Source organism: Liolophura sinensis, chromosome 7 (assembly GCF_032854445.1).
Source record: "Liolophura sinensis isolate JHLJ2023 chromosome 7, CUHK_Ljap_v2, whole genome shotgun sequence".
Lineage (NCBI taxonomy): Eukaryota > Metazoa > Mollusca > Polyplacophora > Chitonida > Chitonidae > Liolophura > Liolophura sinensis.
Genome location: NC_088301.1, coordinates 26,763,860 through 26,788,233, shown reverse-complemented (window position 1 = coordinate 26,788,233; position 24,374 = coordinate 26,763,860). Strand labels below are relative to the sequence as shown.

The 24,374-nt window shown below is 37.1% G+C and overlaps 1 protein-coding gene across 1 annotated transcript in view; it reads right to left on the bottom strand.

Annotated features, from left to right (window-relative positions):
• The window catches only part of LOC135471958 (dynein axonemal intermediate chain 4-like), a 31,119-nt gene extending 30,539 nt beyond the window's left edge, over positions 1 to 580 (bottom strand). The window contains exon 1 of the mRNA XM_064751423.1: positions 255 to 580. Within this exon, the coding sequence (XP_064607493.1) occupies positions 255 to 300 (46 nt within the window). The 5' untranslated portion in view covers positions 301 to 580. The remainder of the gene's footprint in view (positions 1 to 254) is intronic.
• Between the last annotated feature and the right edge of the window lie 23,794 nt (positions 581 to 24,374).

The window sequence follows — 24,374 nt, the reverse complement described above, 5'->3', positions numbered from 1 at the left end:
GAGCAAATTATACTGTCCAGATTTGTGCTTTTTTTTTCTGGTCAAACATAAATTACAAATTGCACACACGCAAAAAAAAAAAAAAAAAAAAAAAAAAATATACATGTAACACATCTATCCCCATGTATTTACTCTCATACCTTTCAGTTTCAGATGAAAACCCTTTCTAGTTCACCAAATGGATCAAACAGCCACTACCGCAAAGGATGAAAAATGAGGGAATTATAATTTGAGCAGTCTAGACATAAACATACCTCCCCACCCTGATCCCAGGTCTGCTGACGGTTCATCATCCGTCATGGACTCCGCGGCCTCAGACTGACTGAACACTGACCTGGCAGAACAGAGAAGAGGTGATCACAATCAATGCCCCACTCACCCTGGTTTGACCCAAGGTACAGCAATATTGAACACAGCTACAGTATTTGGCAATATCGAGTACTGATCCCCCAGTTACAGGGACGTATTTGTCACTGAAATGTATGTAGGTGAGTACCTATGCCGCATGCTCTGCAAACAGATTTATTGCAATAAATGTGTTCCTTTGTTTTTTAATAGCTTAAATAATCTATAGACATTACACTAAGAGTTACACTAAACATAATGGCAAAAACCATTAGCATCATATTAGATCATCTACACACATACTTAAGTGATTGTACATTAATCAGGTTTTTTTTACATCTCTTGCAGTTTGAAATGTTTTCATACATTTTGATATTATTTTTCATTATTAACCAAAATGTTAATAACATTATTATTATTTAAAATATAACATATATACATAGTAAAAGCCACACAAATCAAATACAATAGTGTGCGCATGATACAGCAAGAACTAGTTTCAAGTCTGGCTAAAAACAAACAACTGCCAAATTGAAGTCACTGTTCATAAAGTCCCCTATCTACTGATAGATGTATGCTTTCATTTTCTTTCTCTTCTGCTCATCAGCAGCTGAGTTAATCAATAGAACCCCTGGATCCCAAAATGGATTAATCCATATGCAGGAAAGGGCGAATGGGCTATGGCTTAACCCTATGTCAACAAGACATTGCACTTCATGCATGAGGAGGAAAGGAAACATTAAAAATAAAAAAAACATATATAAATAAATAACCAGCTTTCTGTAAGCAAATTTATACAAAAAGCATACGAGAGAAGTTTAATGTTGTTTTCAAGGAACAACCAGGTGTTTTAAACAATGTCACTCTTTTATACCTATAACAATAACCAGACAATACAATTTCTGAAGTGGCTAACATTGACAGGTTATAATCAATACAATATTGTTGAAGTCTGTGGATAAAAGCTTTCATTAGCTTCACTTTGGACATTTTATTTTTGCATTTATTTGTCTGTCTGTATGTCCAACTTGATAGATAAAGAGCTATACACAGATTTCAATGAAATTCCAATTCACAGTGTGAATTCATTAAATATTGGTAGCGATCCAGATCAGTTTCTTATATAATACTTCACCATTGGCAGAAAGATCACCAATACATAGTTTCTCCTTATCTTGTAATAGTGGGTAACTGAGTACTCTTCCTTGATCAAAATTATCATGTGCTTTTGTATATTTAGATTTGACATTTAGATTTGCGCTCTTGGAGTGCTATCTTGCTGGCACTCATTCTGCCCAATGACCTGCTGAAACTCTTACACTGTCTGCACTCTAAAATCCTACATTTGGAAGGTTTAAACGGGAAAAGAATCTGATGGCCTGGCTTTCATTATTGCTGTAGCTGCTGCACCATCAAGGCTTTGCTGAGCCAAGCTGATGGCATCATTCATCTTCAGGTTACAACAATTCTGCAGTGAACAACCTGTAATCTGTCATGGCATGACACCTGTAACAACCTGAGGTTTGGCAACACGTTTCTACTTAATAATAGACATTTGGAAAACACACATGGTGCTTCTCAAGTGAAAAACTTGCAGGATGGTGAATAATTCAATGAACGTCTCCTCCCAAAACACTGGTGCAAATGAGGTTTGGGTAACATATGGTCATACGTAACAGTTTAAAAGAATGAACTGAATGCAATAATGGTAAGCTACTGCCAAGATGGGTTAATGGTTAAAAATCACGAAGGGTTTTACTGTTTCTGCATCAATGATTCAAGGGCAAGTAATCCTTGAACAGATGTCTTATAGTTTCTTGTTTCACGACTGAGAGTGTGGTCACAGCTAATGAGATTAATTATACACAGTAAGGACTAATTAGCTAGGAGAATTCTGAAGTATATGATGCTAAAGTATTTAAAAGAGCCATGCACCCTACTGTGATAGATCTTAAAAACAACCTTGCCTTCAACCCAAGAAAAAACACCATACATACACAGGATACACATTTATAAAAAAAAATTTAAAAAAAAGGTCAAAATTACCTAGGGAACACTTACTTAAAATTCACAAGGACTTGTATACACTGATCTGTCAGTATATGCCTTAGGGTCAGTTCAATAATCAGGTAATTAAAGAACACAAGCGTGCATACACATGCATGAAGGGCTGACCTGTATAGCCATGGATTTTCTTTTCTACATGCACACTATATGTTTGTGTACTGTACTGTATGTCATGCATTTATGTTACACAGGTATGTTTTAAAAATATCACAAACGACAGCCGCCGCAGGTTAGAGCATCCTCTAGTTCCCATATGATATGACAGCTATATACATGTACGTAAAGATGAAAATTAAAAGCAAGATCGTTAAGAGTTGAGTCTATGTTCATATTATGATCACTACTGAGTTAGGCCACATTTTCTCATATACTGGTTTCACATGTCAAACTTCTGAGTTTGAAATAAACAATCCTGTGATCATTTCAATCACCAGCAAGCTTGATGGCATTGTCTGTTGCAATTCAGTGCAATTCCAATCAAATTTTTAACATTAACTCATTGCAGAGCTGACCGCATAATTACCTGTCATAAAATATCTGTGTGTTAACATATTACCATTCATAACTGACAATAAAGTTCCTTAAATTTTAGCAAAGGCTTTCAAACTTCAGAATCATTTTAACACCATAAATAATAAAGGTAAAAGCCAGGTATTTACACAAAGGCAATAATTTGAGCTATTCTTGGTAAATGCGGGAAATTTGATTTATTTCCTGACTATAGATATTTTGCAAAAAAAAAAAGCCATAGCATACGAGAGGCAGTACATATACAGCTTAATCTTTGCCTGACAAGGAGCCATGTGGAACTCGGCAAACACGTCAGCAGTGTCCAAGAGTCAGTAGCAGAAATAAATACTTGTATTCATCCAAAGGCTTTTAATGGCCCCTGAGCCTTGTAGAATCATACACATTTGGTTCAGTGTTACTACAGGTTCCTATACACAACGCTAGTTACTACACATCACGCTGATTTTGCACACTGAGGGGGCCCATGTGTCTGCTGAGGTGTAGCTATGAGAAACACACCACTGACACACTAGTACAGTCCAACTCACCTACATGCTTAAACTGCACATCAGGTCTACCTGTACATAAACATGCATACATTTAACTGTCTGGACACTAACAGCTATTTGTCCAGATGACCAGAGGATTACTAATTCTATGACGAGACAAATTCCACAGGTAAATAAATAGTATGATGACAACACCCAAAATGATAAAACCAAAATTATGGTTCAATGGACAAACTATTCCACAGCCGTAGGCAAGATTTGCAAGGTAGTGTGCTCTCTCAGTAATGAAGGCACATACAGGACTAACGACCTTGAACAATTAGGGAAAGGTCACTGAGAAACCCCACAGACCCCATTGAGCTTGAAAAACAATTCAGCAAGGAAACAAGTGTTCAAGAGTTGGTGTACAAAGAAATGAACCGAGCGATGGACACCAACCTCTATGACAGTAACTCTGGGCCAATTTTTGCAAAGGGGTAAAAAAAAGAAGAAAAAAAAAAATATTAGAACACATTATGGATATACTCATGCCAATCAGCAATCCATCTTACTAGCCTGAGTGTGACGTACAGTTTCATTTTGTAGGGTGCATCAGACAGCAATATGGTATCAATACACAATGTCCCTGTATAAACACAGTCTGATGAGTTGTGGTGGCCAACACTGATGGTTTAAGGGCCACAATCTACATGCCTGGTGGCGATCTCTTCACATTTATACCAATCTGATACCTGGTATTTTGATGAGCACCACATCACACTGACTGGCTGTATCATATACAGCTCTTGCCAACATGGGCTAATGCACAGCCTCAGTTTGAGTCACAGAACTTGATCAGTTATGTAATTAGGATATTACTGATCTCCCTATATAGCTGCTTCTCAAGTTCTCTGTAACAAAAGATCATTGATTACAAGACAGTCCTAATATTGATCATACAAGAACTACTGTTTGGTCTATATAATCATACATGTATCTACTAAGAATTAATTTGATATGACAAAAACAGATCAGTATGGCAACAATTCATGCTAAAATCTGAGCACTATCAGTACAATACATGCACCAAAATTCAGGTTTTTTCTATAAATAATATCTAAACACAATATGGGCGTAATACTGACAAACTGAATTTGGCAATGAAACCATAAGCATTGGTTAAACATTTAAATTCAAAGAAAATTAAACAACAAATCAAACAAACCCTCAATGGCTATACAGTCAGCAACAATCATGAGCATTATTTGAAATGGGATAAAATTAAAGTCCATCAGTCAATAAATAAATGACGCTCAACTGGCACAATAGGCTGTAATGATGGGGTGATACCTGCACAGGCATATGTATTCTGTTTCATAAAAAGTGACCCATTCAGCCACTTTTTCATAGTGGCTATTAAACAAGAGGTTGACTTTCATCCTAGTCACTATAAGGTTATATACCAATGGATAGTTTTGCAGTCTGATTAGAGAATGAGACTTTTATCATATCTTCATATCTTAGATCACTTTATTTATATTTAACATATTGTCATTCATTCTTGCAGATTTTAGATATCAAGACATTAGAGATGCCCTGTGAAAAATCAAGCTGCTATTTCCCATATCCTATAAAATGCTTTAAATAATACATGACATATTCTATGAGTCCAGACAACCAGACATGAGCAACATCGTCTGAGATGTTTTTAAAGAATGACTGTCAAGACTTAGATTAATTAAACTGTGAATTGCTAACTTTAGCTGCAGCATTCATGAAGAGAAATAGAGCAAGCAGCTGGTCAGTGGAAACTGGATGCTGCCCAAGGAAAAGCAAGATTAAAGCAGCATTAGTTGTGAGAACGTGGGTAGTTGACTGAGCATCTACACGTGTATAGAATGTAAATTAGCCCTGGTGTCCCTAAAGGCCATGCCTCTCCAGGACACCACTATTACTATTCATTCTCATGCTGGTTTTATACTTGGTAACTAGTCCCCTTGACAATTGCCAGTAGACAGCCAAGGCCAGTAACAGGGCATCTTGTTTAGTACATGAAGGTGTGTTCTCTTCCATTAACAAACATCACATGTGACAAGTAGAAGTGGCCATATGGACACATGTACATGTAGGTCATTGATACGACTTGCTACCAGGAAGTTTTGATACATAAAGTGCTGTCTGGCAATATTCCATTGGGCATTGAAACATTAATATTGTAACCATATGGCTGTAACAATGCAGATGTGGCATAACGCATAACCATTCATTCATTGATTCCAATTTCAATAAAGGGTAATTTCATTTTTGATGCAATAATTTTTGTATTTGTCAGTTCAAGCACAGGTATGATATTACAATATTTTTTTACTCTAGTAGATGTATAGCTGCCCGTATCATTTCTGGACAGATGTTACATATGGCAGAAAGAAACAGGGCATCACATAGAATCTACTGAATACTGTATAGTAATATATGTGACCGAGTTTATCAGCTGGGGTTTTCAACATGTGATATCTTGATATCCAGTCCATGCATGCTACCCTTCCACTACTAGAATTAAGAATAGAAATCCCCCCCCCCCCCGACCCTGCCTTTCCCACCTTAATGGCACAATCTTTCACTGCTCGATCTACTTCTTTATTTTCATTTAAGAGCTGCAAGAACATTTATACTCTTCCGAGAGCATGGAATATTAGATTCTCTTTTATGTTAAAAACCAATTAATGCCTTAAAGCTTTTTTTCTTACTGAATAAAGAAGTAACATTAGCTAACTAACTAGATTCGCAACACCATATTTTCAAAGCATTGTCACAAAGGCAGTGGATTTAGACATTCCTTCAAAAATGTCACTTACATGTAGTCCTGTTCATATATTAACTTATCATAATGCTTTTGGACACAAATACTGTACATGGTTCATTTGAATTGGCAATGAATAGTACCAGTATGAAATCTATTTATTCCATTTTATAATCAATTAAGAAAGTTCTTTAACAGTTTCATGTATTATGTGAAGGAATCCTTGTGAATTTGTCTACTCATACTAGAAAGTTAACTCCTCCTTACAGCACAAGACAACCCAAGGAAACTGAAAAAAATTAAGAAAAAAATAAACCAGATCACGACAGTACAGTAGTAAAAAAAAATGGGTACCGACTGACATTTGAACAGTGTAACGTTAATTAGTTTTTGAGAAGCAGAATACATTTCTCACAAGATGTTTTTTTCTCCCCACACATGAATATACCCACTCAAAGACAGGTGGAATTAAATCAAAGTGCCCGCATTGCAGTCTGCAAGGGGGCGGAAAAAACAAGGAAAATAACCAACTAATATGCCATATACATTGTACATGCAATGCAGTACATGCATGTTGACGTATCTATTAAAAACTAACACGTAGATACCAAACAGTACCCACTAAGTATGTATGATGTACACGTGTACAGCAGGGTTCCAAATTACCATTGATTTGTGGGACATGTCCGGCAGAAAAAATGGTCTTGTCTGTCAAAGTTTATGAGCAGCATGGACAAGTGTCCGGTTAATTATTTGGCTATGAAAATTTGCACACACATGAAACTCTGCTATTTTGATGAGTTTTCCAAATTGGCGTTTCAAGTGGATTCATACTGGCGCCTTTTATTCGCAAGAAAACGTCAAATTACTTCAAAAGGTCACATGGTTGGAAAATCGCGTTTCCATAAATGTACCAGACTTCCTTCTATGAGACTTTCCTAGCTACGAAAATAGATTACCTGGGGGGGGGGGGGGGGGGGGGGGGCAGTTTCATGAAGCTCACTTGGCTAAGTAAGCCCTTAACTACCATGGTAACGTATGTTGTAGAGATATAAAGTCCACTCAGCTCAGGGCAACTTAACACTAAGTAAGCTTCATGAAACTGGCCCCTGTTCCCGTGGCTCTTAGGAGTGTGACCTAAGAATATGATAGTCATTGGCAGCGAAAAGAAAAATGTTGATCACTCGAAAGGACTAATGGATCAATAACAGACTCAAACGATGAAGCTTATCCAACAACAACGTCAGCTACACGATGATATTTCCAGGAAGATTGGAAGCAATGAATCTCACCACATGTGAAATTTACGGTGACCGCAAATAACGCCCCCTGGTCAGTTATTAAAACAGTTGCTTGTCAAAACTGAAATACCCAGTACATTTAATCATATATGAGTTGTAAAAATGTCCAGTAACTTTTAGGGATCAACAGGACAACTGCCTTACTGCTAATTTCTATCCATGTACAGTCTTACTGTATGCAAGCAGCATGTTATGTGTATAGCATAACTTCCGTCTACGTCATATCAATAACCTACTTTTTATTCATCACATATGACATGTTTGTTAATGACGGACGAATACACTTAATAAACAAGATGCCTTGTCACCTCAAGCTACATACATGACAAACACACTACAGCATCACTTTCACTGGTGATTTGTCAAGATTTGTCTTCAAGGTTTAACGGGGATTAAAGTGTACAAAGGTGGCCCCCAGACACAACATACATACCTCACAACAGGAGTCTGCATTAATGACTTAGCCCTGAAGCCACACTATCATGACAGACCATGACATCATACTAATATTAATACTATGTTCTTTTCATGCTAAAAGTCCTCACTTAATCTACTGGTTACCCATGTGTATAATAATGATAAGAAATTTAGCTGCTAAAGCAGCAATGCCGGGGTTCAAGCCAGTATTGTGGGCGGTGTAACTTCTGGTTAATTGAATGGTGTCTTTATGGTTTCAGATAGAACCAACTTAATCAGGAAGCATAAATTCTTCCTAACCATCAAGACATTGTGTACATGCTATATATAGCAAATGTAACAAACCGGCCTTTTGACAATATTTGAAGGAACGTTTGAGCTGTGTATTTGACACAGCTCAACGATTTCAGCATACATACAGTACATGTACAGCCCTCTATACACAGCGATTTTCAGCTTCACAGGGGGAATAGTTTATGTCACGTGACCTACAAAAAACAGGGGGAATTGCGCTTCTTCGCGCTTTGATTGCAATTTGCAACAAAAATATACATCATAGGATAAAAATAAGACTGGATTCGTGATCTAGACGTCAAACTGTGGCAGGTAACAATGTTAGGAATCTTCCAATTTTTCGTTTTCACATGACGTCACCTCATATGAATCAGTTAAAACCTTATTTGCGAAGATATTGCAAATTTTTTTTTGACCAATTAGCCTACAGGGAATGCTTGTTACGTGTGCTGAATTCTATGTCAATCGAACATTGGGTTTTGGAGAAAATGGCATTCAAATATTTTCACTGCAACACAAAAAGGCCGCCAGATCGTGGGACTAAGGTCAGCCAACTTTTTACTTGTCAAAGTTCATCTCAGGGTCTACCACATATCTACATTTCACGCATTTCTGTTGGGCCTTTATATATATGCAAAATTTGTCTCCTTGCCCGGGAATGATGCTAGGCCATAATATTGTGTCTAGCTCATTGTTTTTGGAGATATACCCAATTCAGATTTTAAACTTCTTTTTTTGCAAAAATTGCATTTTCGGAATCAGCGTCCAAAACATGCTGTTTATTGCTAATGGGATGTAATTTTGGTCTACTCCAGTTATCTCCAAAAACCTGATAACTTCTTCAGCATGGCATTAAATACATAAATTAAATTTAATGGCAGTCAGATTTCCATTATAAATGCAAAGTGGTCTAGACGGTCCCAGATCAGACCACTGTAGTATTGACCATTAAGGCCAAATGTGCTTGAATCCATGCAGCTCTGGCTTGAATCCATGCAGCTCATGCTTGAATCCATGCAGCTCTGGCCTGAATCCATGCAGCTTGTGCTTGAATCCATGCAGCTCTGGCTTGAATCCATGCAGCTTGTGCTTAAATCCATGCAGCTCTGGCTTGAATCCATGCAGCTCATGCTTGAATCCATGCAGCTTGTGCTTGAATCCATGCAGCTCTGGCTTGAATCCATGCAGCTTGTGCTTGAATCCACGCAGCTCTGGCTTGCTCGACTATACCCTTATAAGCAGAGGTCATCAGTTAAGTACCTAGGGAGATGCAGTTGATTCCTGTACCTGGCCTAAAAATATGTCTAAAATGTAAAATGTGGTAAGTATTGGAAAAGAAAACAGACCGCAATGCTCTTTAAAAATCAATCAGATCATGACACTAGTGGTCAGCATAGAGTACAGTACAAGACTGAAAGTGTCTTAATTATAGTTTTTGACACCTACACCATGCTGGTGTAAATGAAGATGCCTATACTGCACACCCACTGTTGCAATAAAATCATTCCACTTAGAAAAGGATAAACTTCCAGACCCAAAAGTATGCTACAGGCATCAGAAGCTGGATTTGATCTCCCTACCAAGTGCTTTCTATATGCATGCATGTAATCAACACTAAAAAAAAATCATTCAGTACGCACAGTGCCTATCTGTGTCTTAGTATAGATCTATTTTTACAAATCTTGTACGTCATTAATGCCAGAAACCAGACGCACACTGTTCTCCATCAAGCTCATTTAAGACAAGTGATTTTAGCAGATATTGCTATTTAGTGGTAATATCCATGCGCCATAGCCAAATTCTGCTCACGCCTGTTTTACCTTAATCGATGCATTAAACCTGTGTAGATTTCTAAATCATGTAGGCAGGGAAGCTTGTCACAAGACCACCAGACTGTTCAAGATTTAAAAGCTTGATGTAAATCTATGTGGTGGACAGACACATATTCTCCTCAGGCTACAATGATCTCAAAAACCACAGGGAAGCTTGTAACCGGATCAACAGGCCAAAGACTTGCGTAGACAGTACACATACATATATACTCCTTAGGGTATGATGATCTCAAAACCATTGGGTACATCACATGTAGCTTGTAAGGATAGCATTTTGTAGCCATATACATAAATCTACACAGTATATATTCAATGGGGTAAGATGATAAAGTAGCCTGTATCAGGTACTTACTTCTCAGGGTATGATGTTTTCAAAAAACCACAGGGTACACATGTGGCTTAATTGTAACAGGCCCATCAGATGTGGGGACATACATCTACCTTAATTCCTCAACCTTTTCGTACATGAAAGAGACACTTTCAGTGCAATTTCTTTAACTGCACTAACTGCACATTTTTAATTTGATTTCGGAGACAAAACTACATTGGTTGATTGGCCAATATCAGGGCATTACAAAAATGATAGTTTATCAATCTACACAGAATAATACTTTCAGAATATACTTGAAAACATATGAACAGGTTGAAGAATTATAGTACATGTATACATCTCTCTGGGTATGATGATCCTAAAAACCACAGAGTATAGCTTGTAACAGGATCAACAGTCATGTGGACAGACATACATTTCTCACAGAAAGATGATCTCAAAACCACAGAGTATAGCGTGTAACAGGATCGACAGTCGTGTGGACAGACCTACATTTCTCACAGAAAGATGATCTCAAAACCACAGAGTATAGCTTGTAACAGGATCAACAGCCATGAGAACATACATACATTTCTCAGAGTATGATGATCTCAAAACCATAGAGAATACATGGAGCTTGTAACAGGATCGACAGCCATGTGAACATACATACGTTTCTCAGAGTATGATAATCTCAAAAACCACAGAGAATAGCTTGTAACAGGATGAACAGTCATGTGAACATACATTTCTCAGAGTATGATGATCTCAAAAACCACAGGGTATAGCTCGTAACAGGATCAACAATTATGTGGGCATATGCATGTACCTCTCATCCTGAGGATATGATGATCTCAAAAACCATGCCTCACGTATACAGTAGCTTTTAACTGCAAACATGGTACACTGATTGAAGACTCAGCTGGCCATCAATGATGGACAAATATGCATATACTCCCCAGTCTATAATGACCTGAAAAACCACAGGGTACATGTACCTTGTAACAAGGTACATGTACCTTGTAACAAAACAGACTACCTACCTCATAAATTAAAAATACATAAATTTCATTGTAAAGCACAATGCCTTAGAGACATGTAAATCACGTAAGTAAATACTGTAACCTGTATCCCTTGCTATGTCACCCTAACAACATGCACATATCATGCATGCTACATTTGGTCTCCCAATTGGGCTTCAGCAACAATATGAGCTGCATGGGTTCCAGCTGACATTGCACACACATCATTCAAGCACACCTGATCCTCATGGAGTCTATGCATTCGAGTGGACCTGGTATGCTGTACAACGTATGCATACAGCTGAGGGTGATAACAGCTGACTTGATGACTGTGAACATTTGAGTTTTGTGCTCAGGAAGACTATTTATGTACCAGTGCATTAAGATCCTTTCCATTGTTCATAGATGTCTCATATTAAGTTCATTAACCCCTAAAACTTCATTTGTCTGCCTTGTTTTATCATAGTCACCAGTAATCATAGAAGTCAAAATTTTTACATCTGGAACTCAAAATTGAGTTTTTTTCTGGTCCAGATAGCCTTTATTTATATTTTAACCACCGACAATAACCTGGTATTGAGTTTAATAATTTAGTGAATGTGAAAATATACAATATATATCGGTATATACATGCATATAGGTAAAAAAATAATGAAACGCCTTCTCAACTATCTACATTCTGTTATATTCCAACTGCATTTTCAAACTTCACATTCTTTTCAAGGAGTATGAATATGAATGTCCACAGAGGTCTTTTTATAGGATATGTGTCACCAGTAACTAAGGAACATGTTACGTACATGTCAAAACAGGCAGTGGTTTAGTTACATGGCATAATACATGGATAAATTGTTGCTGGGAACAAGGTCGTACATGTATAAAGCCGTTAAGTACCGAACAATAGAAAAATCAGTACCTATCCGCAGGGCGACTACTGACAATGCATCTTTATTAGCATCGAACGCATGATGCTGTGGATAATCTGTGACATAATATTTGTACATATACAATGTATAATATATACAGTGAGTAATAAAAATGAACTTGTTTGACAAAATTAATCAACATAAATTGTACAAGCATGTGGTACATCATCATATCATGAGATACGATATTAGGGCCGATGACTACCACTGAGACACAGGTTGCATTTATTTATGAAGAAAGTTTCTTTTACTTCTTAGGTGGCTTGATTTCCATCTAATACTTTATAAAATGGAAATACTAAACCAGGGAGTCAATGACAATGGGCATGAGCATATATGCTTACTGACTGGAAGATGACAATATTCTTTGTTGTTGATATGTTTTTGATGCAGCGTCACTCTGGAGCGGACATCTGAGGTCTGGCCAATGTATTATTTGCCACACCCCATGCAAACAAGTGCATATACAACATTTTTGAAGTGCAGCACACGTCAAATTTTACATTAAACAAAGAATCTTCTCTCCCAAATAGAAAGCTTGATCCTTCTAAGATGTGTATGCATGCTCCACGTCTAGGTTTATTGCATTTAGAAACTGATAGAGTCATGGATTTTTCTGAAAAATTGAGCGTGAGTTAACATTTTTTTTAGGCTTAGAGCCTGTCGTTGGATATTAATGACCCTAGACTGGGATAGAATATCTTTCATCCTGTCACTGTTTTTTAGAATTGGTAAGGTATTCACAAAGATTGGGAAGATGTTATTGGGATTATGTGTTGAAACAAATGAAATTACCTTCTCATCAGGTTTTTTCTGTGAGGGTTCCCTCAGTTCAGTCAATGAATGACTGAGATGTCTTAATTCCTTTGTCAATTAATCCTTCCGGATAACCCCTGCTGCGTATGTTCTATCAATCTCTCATTTTGTTTAGATTTTATGTTTACTATTGTACAGATTCTTCCGGCAAGGGAATATGGGATATTTTCCCAAGTATGACGCGAATGATTCGAACTAAAATGAAGATTAAATATCAGTCGATACAGAAGTCCCCTCTTTCAAGAGAAGTATGTCTTAAAAGGGTATTGACTTAGAATTTACTTCCATTGTGAAGGATATTTAGAGATGAAGGTTATTGAGGCTGTCAAGGAGAAGACAAATCGGCCCGGCTTTCTCTGGCCAGAAAGTAAAACAATCATCCAGGTATCTTTTCCACAGGCTTTTAAATTCTGTTGCAAAATCATGTCCAAACATGGTTTCTATTTTTTTGTAAAGAGATATTTCTAAATAGCCCATTACTAATGTTACATAAACCAGGGCCATCTTTCGTTCCCATGTATCATGTAACTAACCCAATGCTTGTTTTGGATTTTTGGCAGTTGGAATATAACAGAATGTAGAAAGTTGAGAAGGCGTTTTATTATTTTTTTTCCTATGTGAATTCTCCTCACCATGGAATCTTTCTCTATTTCTTCAAATATATACATAAATGAGAGAGCAAGTTTAATTTCATTTGAGGTTCGCTTCTCATCATGATTTTATTGTTGGTACATACATATAATTTTACAAGTACTTTATATTATCTCGATCAGAGGTGTAAATTGTGTAATAAAACAGTTATTAACCATGGTGATGCATGTTCAGTTGTTGGTTGTTATATTACAGGAAAGAAAGTAACTAACAAACATTATATCAAAAGTAAACATGTGCAAAATACAGAGATGAGGCATACCCTGGCTCCGAGGTATTTAATGAAACAGTAATAATTCATGCATGTTCAGTTGTTGGCTGTTATAAATATTAGAAGAAAGGAACCAACAAATATTACATAAAGAAATAAACACATATAAGCCTACAAAGCCTATTCTGATCAGAGGTATATACTGCAAAGTATTTATAATTCGCTTGAATTTAATTTCGCGGATTTTCTTCAAAGATGGGTTCACGTGAATTAATTTCCATGTAATTGATGAAATACTGAAAAAAAAAAATCTTAAAACTGTTCCATTTTCCGGGTTATATTATGGCCGAAATCCCTCAAGCGCGTCAATCAGGTATTATCAAGAGTGGCTGTAATCCTCTTTTTTTTTTCTGCAGTGTCTGTAATCCTCGTAATCTTGATCAGAGATTAAAACAATGCGAGATGGATTATCACAATGTAAGAAGGTGACATTCGCACCTACTACGAGCAGTATTCAAAGAGCCTAAGAGGTGTCACTTGTTTTCGCACCGACCATTGACAGACGAGTGAATATATGTAGGCCTGCTTTTATTAATCAACTGGCAAATTGACCTGTCATTTTTGAGCAATTCAACCTAGAACTTATATATTAATTCACCATAACTGGAGCCAGTCATTCATGCAGTCAAGCACCACAATTAGTTTTGGATTGTTTGCAGTTTTAATTGTCCTCTGTAGCGTGTCAGAAACCGCTAACATTCCGTAGCTGTCGCACAGCCACTGCGTTGCTGTATACAGTTTCTAATTTGTTAGCTGACAATTTGTTAGCTGATAATTTGTTAGCTCACTCATTGGTCCACAGGAGACACACATCCAATGGGATAGCGTGTATCAGAACGAGATTCATTGGAAGCCAGTGCATGTTGTATCTACTGTTCTTTCCCTTTTCTAGCATATCGAAGACTGACCAAACTACATACCAATGGACTCCAACTTTGTTTTATACCCACTAAACCTTCTCACCATAGCTTGAATATATTTAAAGCCTAATTTTAATTTAATTATGGCCAATACATACATGACCACTTTGGCTTGTCACAGATGCATTCGTTGGTGACTGAAGTCAACCACTCATCTTTCAAATGCAATTCAGTTATTATCCAAAAATTTAAGTATTTGCACCAGGAAAACACAGAATTGAGTTTTTTTGATCCCCATTTTCAGTTTTTAACTGAATTTTACCACCAAATACCGGGGTCTAAAATTGACTTGTATGAATTGCTGAGTCACTGTTCTTGTTTCTTTGCCTGTTAGAGGGAATATATACTCTTCTTTCACAAAGGCAGGCTATAGAACCAGTAATTTTAAGGACAGATATTAATACTATATATTGAAAGCAAAAAAATTACACTTTTTTTCAGAAAAACGAAGACACATGTAGTATGAATATGTTATGCGTTACATGGACTAACCATATGAGAAAAGCACATAATGGTATGGATAATGGTACTATAATGCTTCTAATTTGTAGGACACCTAGTCTGCTCCTTTTACACAGTATATGCATGTAATTGTAACAGGAATACAAAGGAGCAGACTAGGTGTCCCAAAAATTAGAAGAATTACAGTACCATTATCCCACAATAGTCCCAACAACACCAGAGTGCTGTTTCACTGCATCATCATGCTCAGCTGAAGACATCAGACATGACGTGATATGAAAGGTAAATTAACTCATGGTTGCGTTAACCTGACTGTGATGTGTCGAGTGTGTGGTAAATGATATAACCATTGAAATTACATGCAAAATGATTGAGAAATGACCCATAACAAACGGGCTTGCTGGCTACACATACATACGCACACATCTGCCAGCGTCTATCCATATACATCTAACCAAACAGTTAACTGTTTTGGGGGTACAAGCGGACTGAGATAGCCTGCAACTACTGGAAACTGTTTCTGTGCCAAGTCTGTATGCAGTACTGTATTGCACACCAGTTTGATAAACACACACATTCAGAAAGTGACCACACAGCAAGATGGGTGTTTAAGCTTAAATACATACTATGTCACATACACAGTATATACACATAGAGAGGTGTTGAATTGCAAGGATGACTGGGTCTTGCTATCACCTTCAGTAAGTGTGTAAATCTGTCCACACACACTCCATACAGTAAATAACCTAAATTTTTCCCTCTAAAACTACATTTTTAGAGCCAAATAAATGTCGAAAACTACTACTGTTGGAGTTAAAATTTACAACTTTCGACTTTGATCTAATCCTACCTTCAAAACAAATATCAAAACAGCTTTCTGAGATCACAAGAATCACATAAAATAAGCAACGGATGCAAGTTTAGATCATTTACCGCATGTGAGATGGGGATTCACTAGAAGATCAAATGTTTGTTTGTTTATTTTCCTATCCATGTCTGCCACATGACTAATGACACTACTACATCATGGCGAAATACATGTTGAATATAATCAAAAGTCAACATAAATATCAACAGAAAAGATGCATAAAATATTCCCCCGCTGGTTGGCTGACCTAAACATTAAACTCATTAATAATCTCTTATTACAGAGCCATAATCACATCCTTTGGCTTCTAATACAATATATCTTGTGTACAACTACACAAAAATATACAATATGCTATGATTTGTTTCACTTTCTTTTTATAATCTCCTTAACACAATTTTAAAAGTGACCAAAGCCTGTAACCATGTTACAATACATGTATGTGCGTATACTTGTTACCTGAAGCAGAATGTTTAAAACTTCTTATTTTCAACACTACAGGAAAACAAACACATATACTCTGTAAAGCATTAGGTAGCAATGATACATTATGGTAAATAATTTAAAAATTTGCCTGGAAACAAAGCAATACATATATAATGATTGTACCTCATAGGGTTATTCTCCGTTTCCATTGGTCGAGAGCCGGTCACAAGATATGTCGCAAAACATGATGTACAACGATCATGCGCCAAAGAATTCCAACGTCTCGTTCATAAAATATTATCTCACATTCACAAGGCAATATCCGAGGATCACGTGCGTTTATTCCACAACAGTTATCTCCCTTTGAGAGCTCTCTGGCATCTGCTTGATTGTAAAGTAAACAAGCCGACGGTGGTTATAGCTCCATTACCGATGTACAAATTCGACATATAAAAACATATTGCTGAATATGACTTCTCCTGAGCGGACAATTCCTGTTGTCCCATCCCACAGCATGCACTATCTGTGTATCATTTGACATCTATTTGCCTGTCAAAATGTATTACTGTGCTGGTGAAATTTTAGGTTATTTACTGTATTACTACAAGTACATGACAGCATGTAACCAGCTAAATGTACATACACAACTCCTGAAAATCTACCGGTGGCTAAACATAATAAAAAAAAAAAAAAAAACAAAAACATTATCAAGTAATAACAAGACTAACCAAATAATTATCTTGGGTCTGTGCATTTTGTTATATGTGCACTGGAATAGATGGTGACAGTGTTTGAAACAGCTTGAAGGTTAAGCGCTCAATATAACATTTAATAATGGTAAATTGAGAATAACACTCATCCTAAATTACCCTAAATGACCTTAAATTTCGCCCATGACTAACTTGCTCAATTTACCGTATTCTGAAAATTGTAATGTTCTAGAAAAGTGCTTTAAGTCTGGTTTGGAAGGTATTATGATATCCTGCTGGAAAAAGGTATGTTTCAGCCCCCAAAACGATATCTTATGGCATTTATTCACCTTTAAAAATGCACTTTTGTGGGTGAAATTTGGGGTCATTTAGGTTAGGTACTGACAACAGCTATGGTGATCAAGCCGAGATCACAATGTACACTCTTCTGTATTGCACTGCACATTTAGCATGTCAGACACTTAAAATATGTGATGTAAAGCATTATAACACTGAGTACATAGTGAGCTGCTGGCCTACCATTTACTTTTTCTTGGTTATTTTGTTGAAATCTTTTACATATACATGTATATTGTCATACATGTGTATAATTAGTAGCACAAGCAGGCAAGGGAATGATTTTTAACAACTCATTATACTTAAAACTGAAAAAAGCTGGCTATCACATGGAAATCAGATAAACTGTGTACATGTACATGTTGCTGATGACAGATGTCCCATGTACAATTTATGAACATTTACATTTTGATTTTGGAGACGACAAAACTACATAGGTTGGATGAGCAAATTTCAAGGCCTCACAAAAGGTATCATTTTATCAGTCTACACAGAAAGATACTTTCAGAATATGTCTTAATCACCTTGCAAACATGCAAAAAATGTTAAGAATAACAGTATGTTCACGTACATGCATACATGGCCCCATATGTAGATATACGATTTAACACAAAATACGAAGAACATAACTGTATTTCTTACAAATTTCATTTTATCAGTCTACACAGAAAGATGCTTTCAGAATATGTCTTAATCACCTTGCAAACATGCAAAAAATGTCAAGAATAACAGTATGTACATGTACATGCATACACGGCTCCATATATAGATATACGATTTAACACAAAATACGAAGAACGTAACTGCATTTCGTACAAATAGACGTCATTAAGAACAGTGTATTCCACTGGTGGTTATATTTAACGATCATCGCAGGTCCAAATTGAGACAGTCGCTTCATAGGAGAGAAAAAAGGAAATCAATCCCAATATCAACTGGCCCTAAAGGTAGCACTATCACCATCAATACCATGTTGGATTCCAAGTGTTTATGTCATCTGTCTGACTTAATACACTTAAATAGCTGGTAACGATTGGTAATTGTACATAGAGATTATATGTGTATAAGCCTGAACAACCAGTGTATTGGCCTGAACAACCAGTGTATTGGCACGAACAACTGGTCTACATAGTTTGCTGTTTGTTTACGGACAAGATTCACTGATCTGGCAATCTATAACTTGAATCAATGATCAAGTGAATCCTGGAAATGATAAAACCCAACAAATGTCACCCATCAAATGTATCTCCCTGTACAAGATCAACTATTTCTTGAGTCTGTATCAGTTTTTCGACTTGAGGAAAATACTCAAACGCACATCTGTCCAAATTTAAATGGATTCCTCACTTATATGAACGGATGTCGCTTCTCCAACGTGGGAGTTTTCAGAAAGTAAGCTGAGTGAGGGCCAAGCTGGCTGTCAGATTACTTTTTCCATGCATGCATGGAAAGATCCGACTTGTACAAGTCAGGATTGAAGAGTTATGACCCAACTACCATGTGCACAAGGAATGCTCCTCCCACATTTAGTGTAAACAATGGAGAGGACTTGTGGAGCAATTAAACAACACCTTGAAATGAAGTAATACAATAATTATTCCAAAAACCTGGACATTTTTTTTTTTAAATATATCGGTGTGTACATGTATATAAATACACCAAGCTGTACCATACCGAATTCCTGTTCCTGGGGCACACATTAAGGACATTGATGTTAAATGGAAACCCTATTAGCGTGTACCTCAAACACATTACCAGAAACACACTTCCCAAGGTACCAATTGATATTGACGTTCAATCAATATTGGTGACCGTGCCTTAACAGGAAGATTCTTGCCGACGTGGCTGATCAACTGCAGCGCATGGCTATACACAGCTGTAATAACCTTGCTCTGGATGAACTATAAGGCCCTGCATGGAAAGGCCACTACAATATCACAGGGTACATGTATGATACATGGCCAGCAGCCATCTTTCCATAAGAAAATTGCTATCAGCAGGGTCAAAAATACAACTGGGCTACCTTTAAAATTAGCACATGTAGGCTTATTTGGGCAAAAAGTGAATATTACCTAAAAAGTTTCATCCTTGACCGAGTTACTGCTCATTTGGCTGGATTCTTCAAGTTGCATTTATCTTTGAAAGGTGAATTTTCAGGGTAGGTGAGAAGTTTTCAGATAACAAACAAACTGAACTTATTGCTGGACACACCAAATTATAGCGTCAAAATTACATAAACTATAATATAAACATTTCTACAGTATAAGCATCTCCGGTCGTACGTGGCAAGGTCTGTCCAGCAACCTGAGGATGGTCGTGGGCTTCCCACGGGCTCTACTCGGTTTCCACCCACAAAAATGCTGGCCACCGTCGTATAAGTGAAATATTCTTGAGTACGCCGTAAAACACCAATCAAATAAATAAATAACAGTATAAGCAGAACATCTGAATATAGCTACTTTATTTTTTTTTTAAACATTGAAGTTAAATTCATCAGGCATTATTCCCTATAACTAGTTTTGTTTAGAACATGGTGTGATCATTCAGATGCCTTCATGCATTTGTTTAGGCTTTCAACATGTCCTTGCCTTTGGCTCTGATGAGAATAAAATACAACAGATGCCGATAAAGAGTTATTCATGTCACATTTAAAATCATTAACTGTTTCAGTCCACAGCCAGTCAGACTTGCACTTAAAACATTTATGTCTGTTTTATTTTTCTACAGCCTGTCTGATATTGAGACTGAGGCTCTGGATGAACTCCTTGAGCTGTGCTTCTTGGTTATACCGACCGCAAAAAACTATGAGCTGGGACTATGAGCTGGAAGGCCCTCAACACATGAAACACTTCTCACTGACTATAACCTACATCCTTGTATAATTACCTACGTGGATATCAAGGTGCATTGTGCCTTCAGGCTACAGCGATACTGATTCGTATAGCTTCAAAAATCTGAACAAGAGCCAACACAAACATGTTCTTTTTAACATGGACATGCTGTCATGTCATGATGCTGAAATTCCCGCAAATAATATGCACATGTAAACGAAGCTGCTACCGGCTTTGCCACCCCTGAATTGTTCACGCACATGACTTGGTGTCATTACTTTAGGGTGAGCAGATAAATGAGGTATATACGGGTGTGGTAAGTTCAGAGTAAACATTACTGTGCACCTACATGTATTACCAGCTGCATATTATATCTGCATACATCAAACACTGAGTAAAAAGCAATTACACAGCAACTGCACACAAACATGTGTGAGAACACGTGGGTGAGAATGTGAGATAGGTTTTATGTCACTGTTTACAAGCTCATTCCCTTGACTCTAGATATGATAAATTTCTGTATGTATGAAGTGCAAATGCACTCCATGTGTATATTCTGACATTTAGTTAAATCTGACATTTCGTTAAATCTGACATTTCGTTAAAAACATTTCAGGTATAAGTCCTGTAATAATGTGTCAGTTCTACATCCATAAAAAAGGGTATAAAAACACAAAATATTCCTGACCAGATTTAAGAAACAATAAAATAATAACAATTAATCAATACATAGTCAATTCCATTCGGATAGAAACTGATTTGAAATCATGAACAGTACCTCAAGATTTGAGTCAGAGCACACTGCATTTTGTCTGGTGTGATAAATATATTTGTTTTTTTTGTTGTTGTTGTTGTAAAATCTATCAGTTCACACTACCTGTACTTATATCTAGAGAACATAAAATTATTAAAAATGCATAAAGCCTTATGTCAAAAAATGTTTGTTTATACACTCAAATACCGAACTACAGTTTCATTTCTACAGGTATATAAGTGGCTGAACATACATGAAGACCTGCACTATAAAAAGAATCCTGCAGATGTAAACATACTGCAAGGAAATAGTAACTACAGGTGAGAAAGCTAAAGAAAAGTGCCTCTGTCCCACTGTAATCTAGTCTGCTGTCATATGTCACATACTGCAGCTGACTGTCAAGGCTATGTGACTGGGTCTGCACAAGAGTGATTTACTGATAACAGATGTCAGCTGTATCTCTCTACTGATAAGGGTTTTAAATGAGAGGGTGGTGGGAGACACCAAAAGGAAAGAAGGTGGGGGGGGGGGCAGAAAATGTAAAGGAGAGGAGTGTGTGTGTGTGTGTGTGTTGGGGTGTTGGGGGATTGGACGAGACACTGCCACTGTTCACACGCATACACACGCATGTTAGGAAAATTTTAGAGCCTTTACATGCACTGTACACGTGTAACACTCGTGTGTACTAATGATCATACTAGAAATTTAGAAGGGATGAACATGGTAATTCACCAAACTGGATTGGGGACACAGATAAATTTTAAAAAAAGGTGGGGAGATAGCACAAGCTACATGTATTTTCTGCCTAAACCAGATACAAATACTATAACTGTACGTTTACAAATACGTTTATTCATCAACAGTAGTATGAACAAACACAGTGGTCTGAACAAACACGTACTGTCATTTGGGATTACAGCATATCAACATACAGCCTAATTTTAGTGATATGTCAGTATGTTATAGTCCAGGCACAGCTAATTACATACATGTACATTTATAAGCATACAGAATAACTGGTATTTTGCTACAGTGTGCCTGCCGTGAAATTTAAATTCATGTGTGTTGGTTACCAAGACATTTATATGAAGGTCCCTTATGTAAGAATCTTTAGGTGAATGTACACATGTATAATAAAAGCAAAACATCCCCTTCGGAAAAAAACAAAAAACAAACAAAACACAGCATCATGGAATGAATATGTCTGTACACAGACCATCAGACAGCATGGGTCAACTGACGTAACTGAGTGTGGAGTATAGGTAAATATACCTCGCCTAAGGACGCACACACACACACACACACACCTTTAAGTGTGTGGCAACCCGTGCTGCCTTAGCCCTAGAGCTCCCCCTAAATACCTGTGTTAAACTGCAAGATAAAGACCCACAACCACCTGCCGACTACCCCATTTCACACCAGCTGGCTCATACAAACAACCCCTGACCCCTCGTGTGAGAATATTCTCCAGTATTTACTTTGGATCTAAGGACAATAATTGTGCACCTCACATATTCCCTTAGCAACATTTTTTCTCAGTTCAACATTATGTAAGGTTTTGTTGAAACTGTTAAGCACAAATTTAAGTGAAGTAATGAACCAGTACTGAAGAACAGAGAAAATTTTCCACCTTTCATTCACATTGCTAAAAAAACTAAATAAAAAGAAATAGATGCAGCAATATATGTTTAAAACGTATTTCTTCTCTTACTTCTAGTACAGGAGAATAAAGGGGAGTACAAAATTTGTAAAATGTGTGTGTGTGTGTGGGTGGGGGGGGGGGAAGAAAGATTCAAGCCATGTGTGCTAAAACTCATCAGGATATCAACCCCATATTTCCACGTGTTTGTCCCAAATTTCACTGTTTTAATTTAATTACCTTGTGAGAAATCATGGGCAGCTGACAATGTAACCGCCAAACAGAGAGAAATTTAACAATGTTTACACATCGTAGCACATGCATTTGACGAATTATTCTGTGACCGAGCTGTTATACCATGTACTTGTATTATTGATCCTCCTGAAGACAACCACATGTACCTATGTTTGCAAATGACATGGCAAAGACATATCTGCCACATGTATTAGTTATCAGCTAAGCCACACTATGGAGTGGGAGGTGGTGGTGGTGGTGGTGGGGGGGCACGTTTTGTTTATAGTGGACAGTTATATCGACTCAGCCCAAGTGTCAGCAGAACAGAGTGTGTAGAGTGCAGACAGCAGAGATCATTACACTGTGTAACATTCCATCTTAAAGGGAAGCGGAGGGTGAGAAAACTAGGGATGAAATAAGAGGGGGGGGGGGGCATCATGTCAGGTCCTCTGAATGTCAATTTACATGCGTATGTGGATACTGTCTTGTCTCCTTAATGCTGCACAGATCAGATGTTGCTGGAGGTAAGGAGAATATGGGTGGAGCTGTACGTCCACTCTGTCACACAGTTGTTACAGGAACTCTCCGTCCGTCGACATATAACAGGTCAGTATTTTCCTCTGGAAATTATAATCACAGTAACTCCGTAAGTCAATGGCAGCCCATTAGCCTAAGCTTTTTTTTTTTTTGATATCGGTACTAAAAATGTGTTTGGCGGTATATTCAACTGTACACATTTCTAATTAAATATATGATTCATGCACTGTATAGGCTGATGATTTCAGCACTAGTCCTCAATTAAGACACGGTTTAATATGGATAGTAGACTATTTATATATTTATGTGGTTCTGTGTACAAATCAAATATAATTGTAAGGTTTATGCTTAAAGACAGCATTAATGTACAATAATACTATCTTACCTTCATATTTTATGGATCTGGCAGAAACCTGCGGACAGTTGTGGGTTTCCCCTGGGCTGTGCCCGGTTCCCTCCTACCATAATGCTGGCAGCCGTTGTATATGTGATATATTCTTGGAGTACAACGAAAAACACCAATCAAATAAATGAACAAATAAATTATATTCTATGTACATGTATACACACTTTATGGTGCTCTAGTGTAGAGAATCCGCCTAGATTA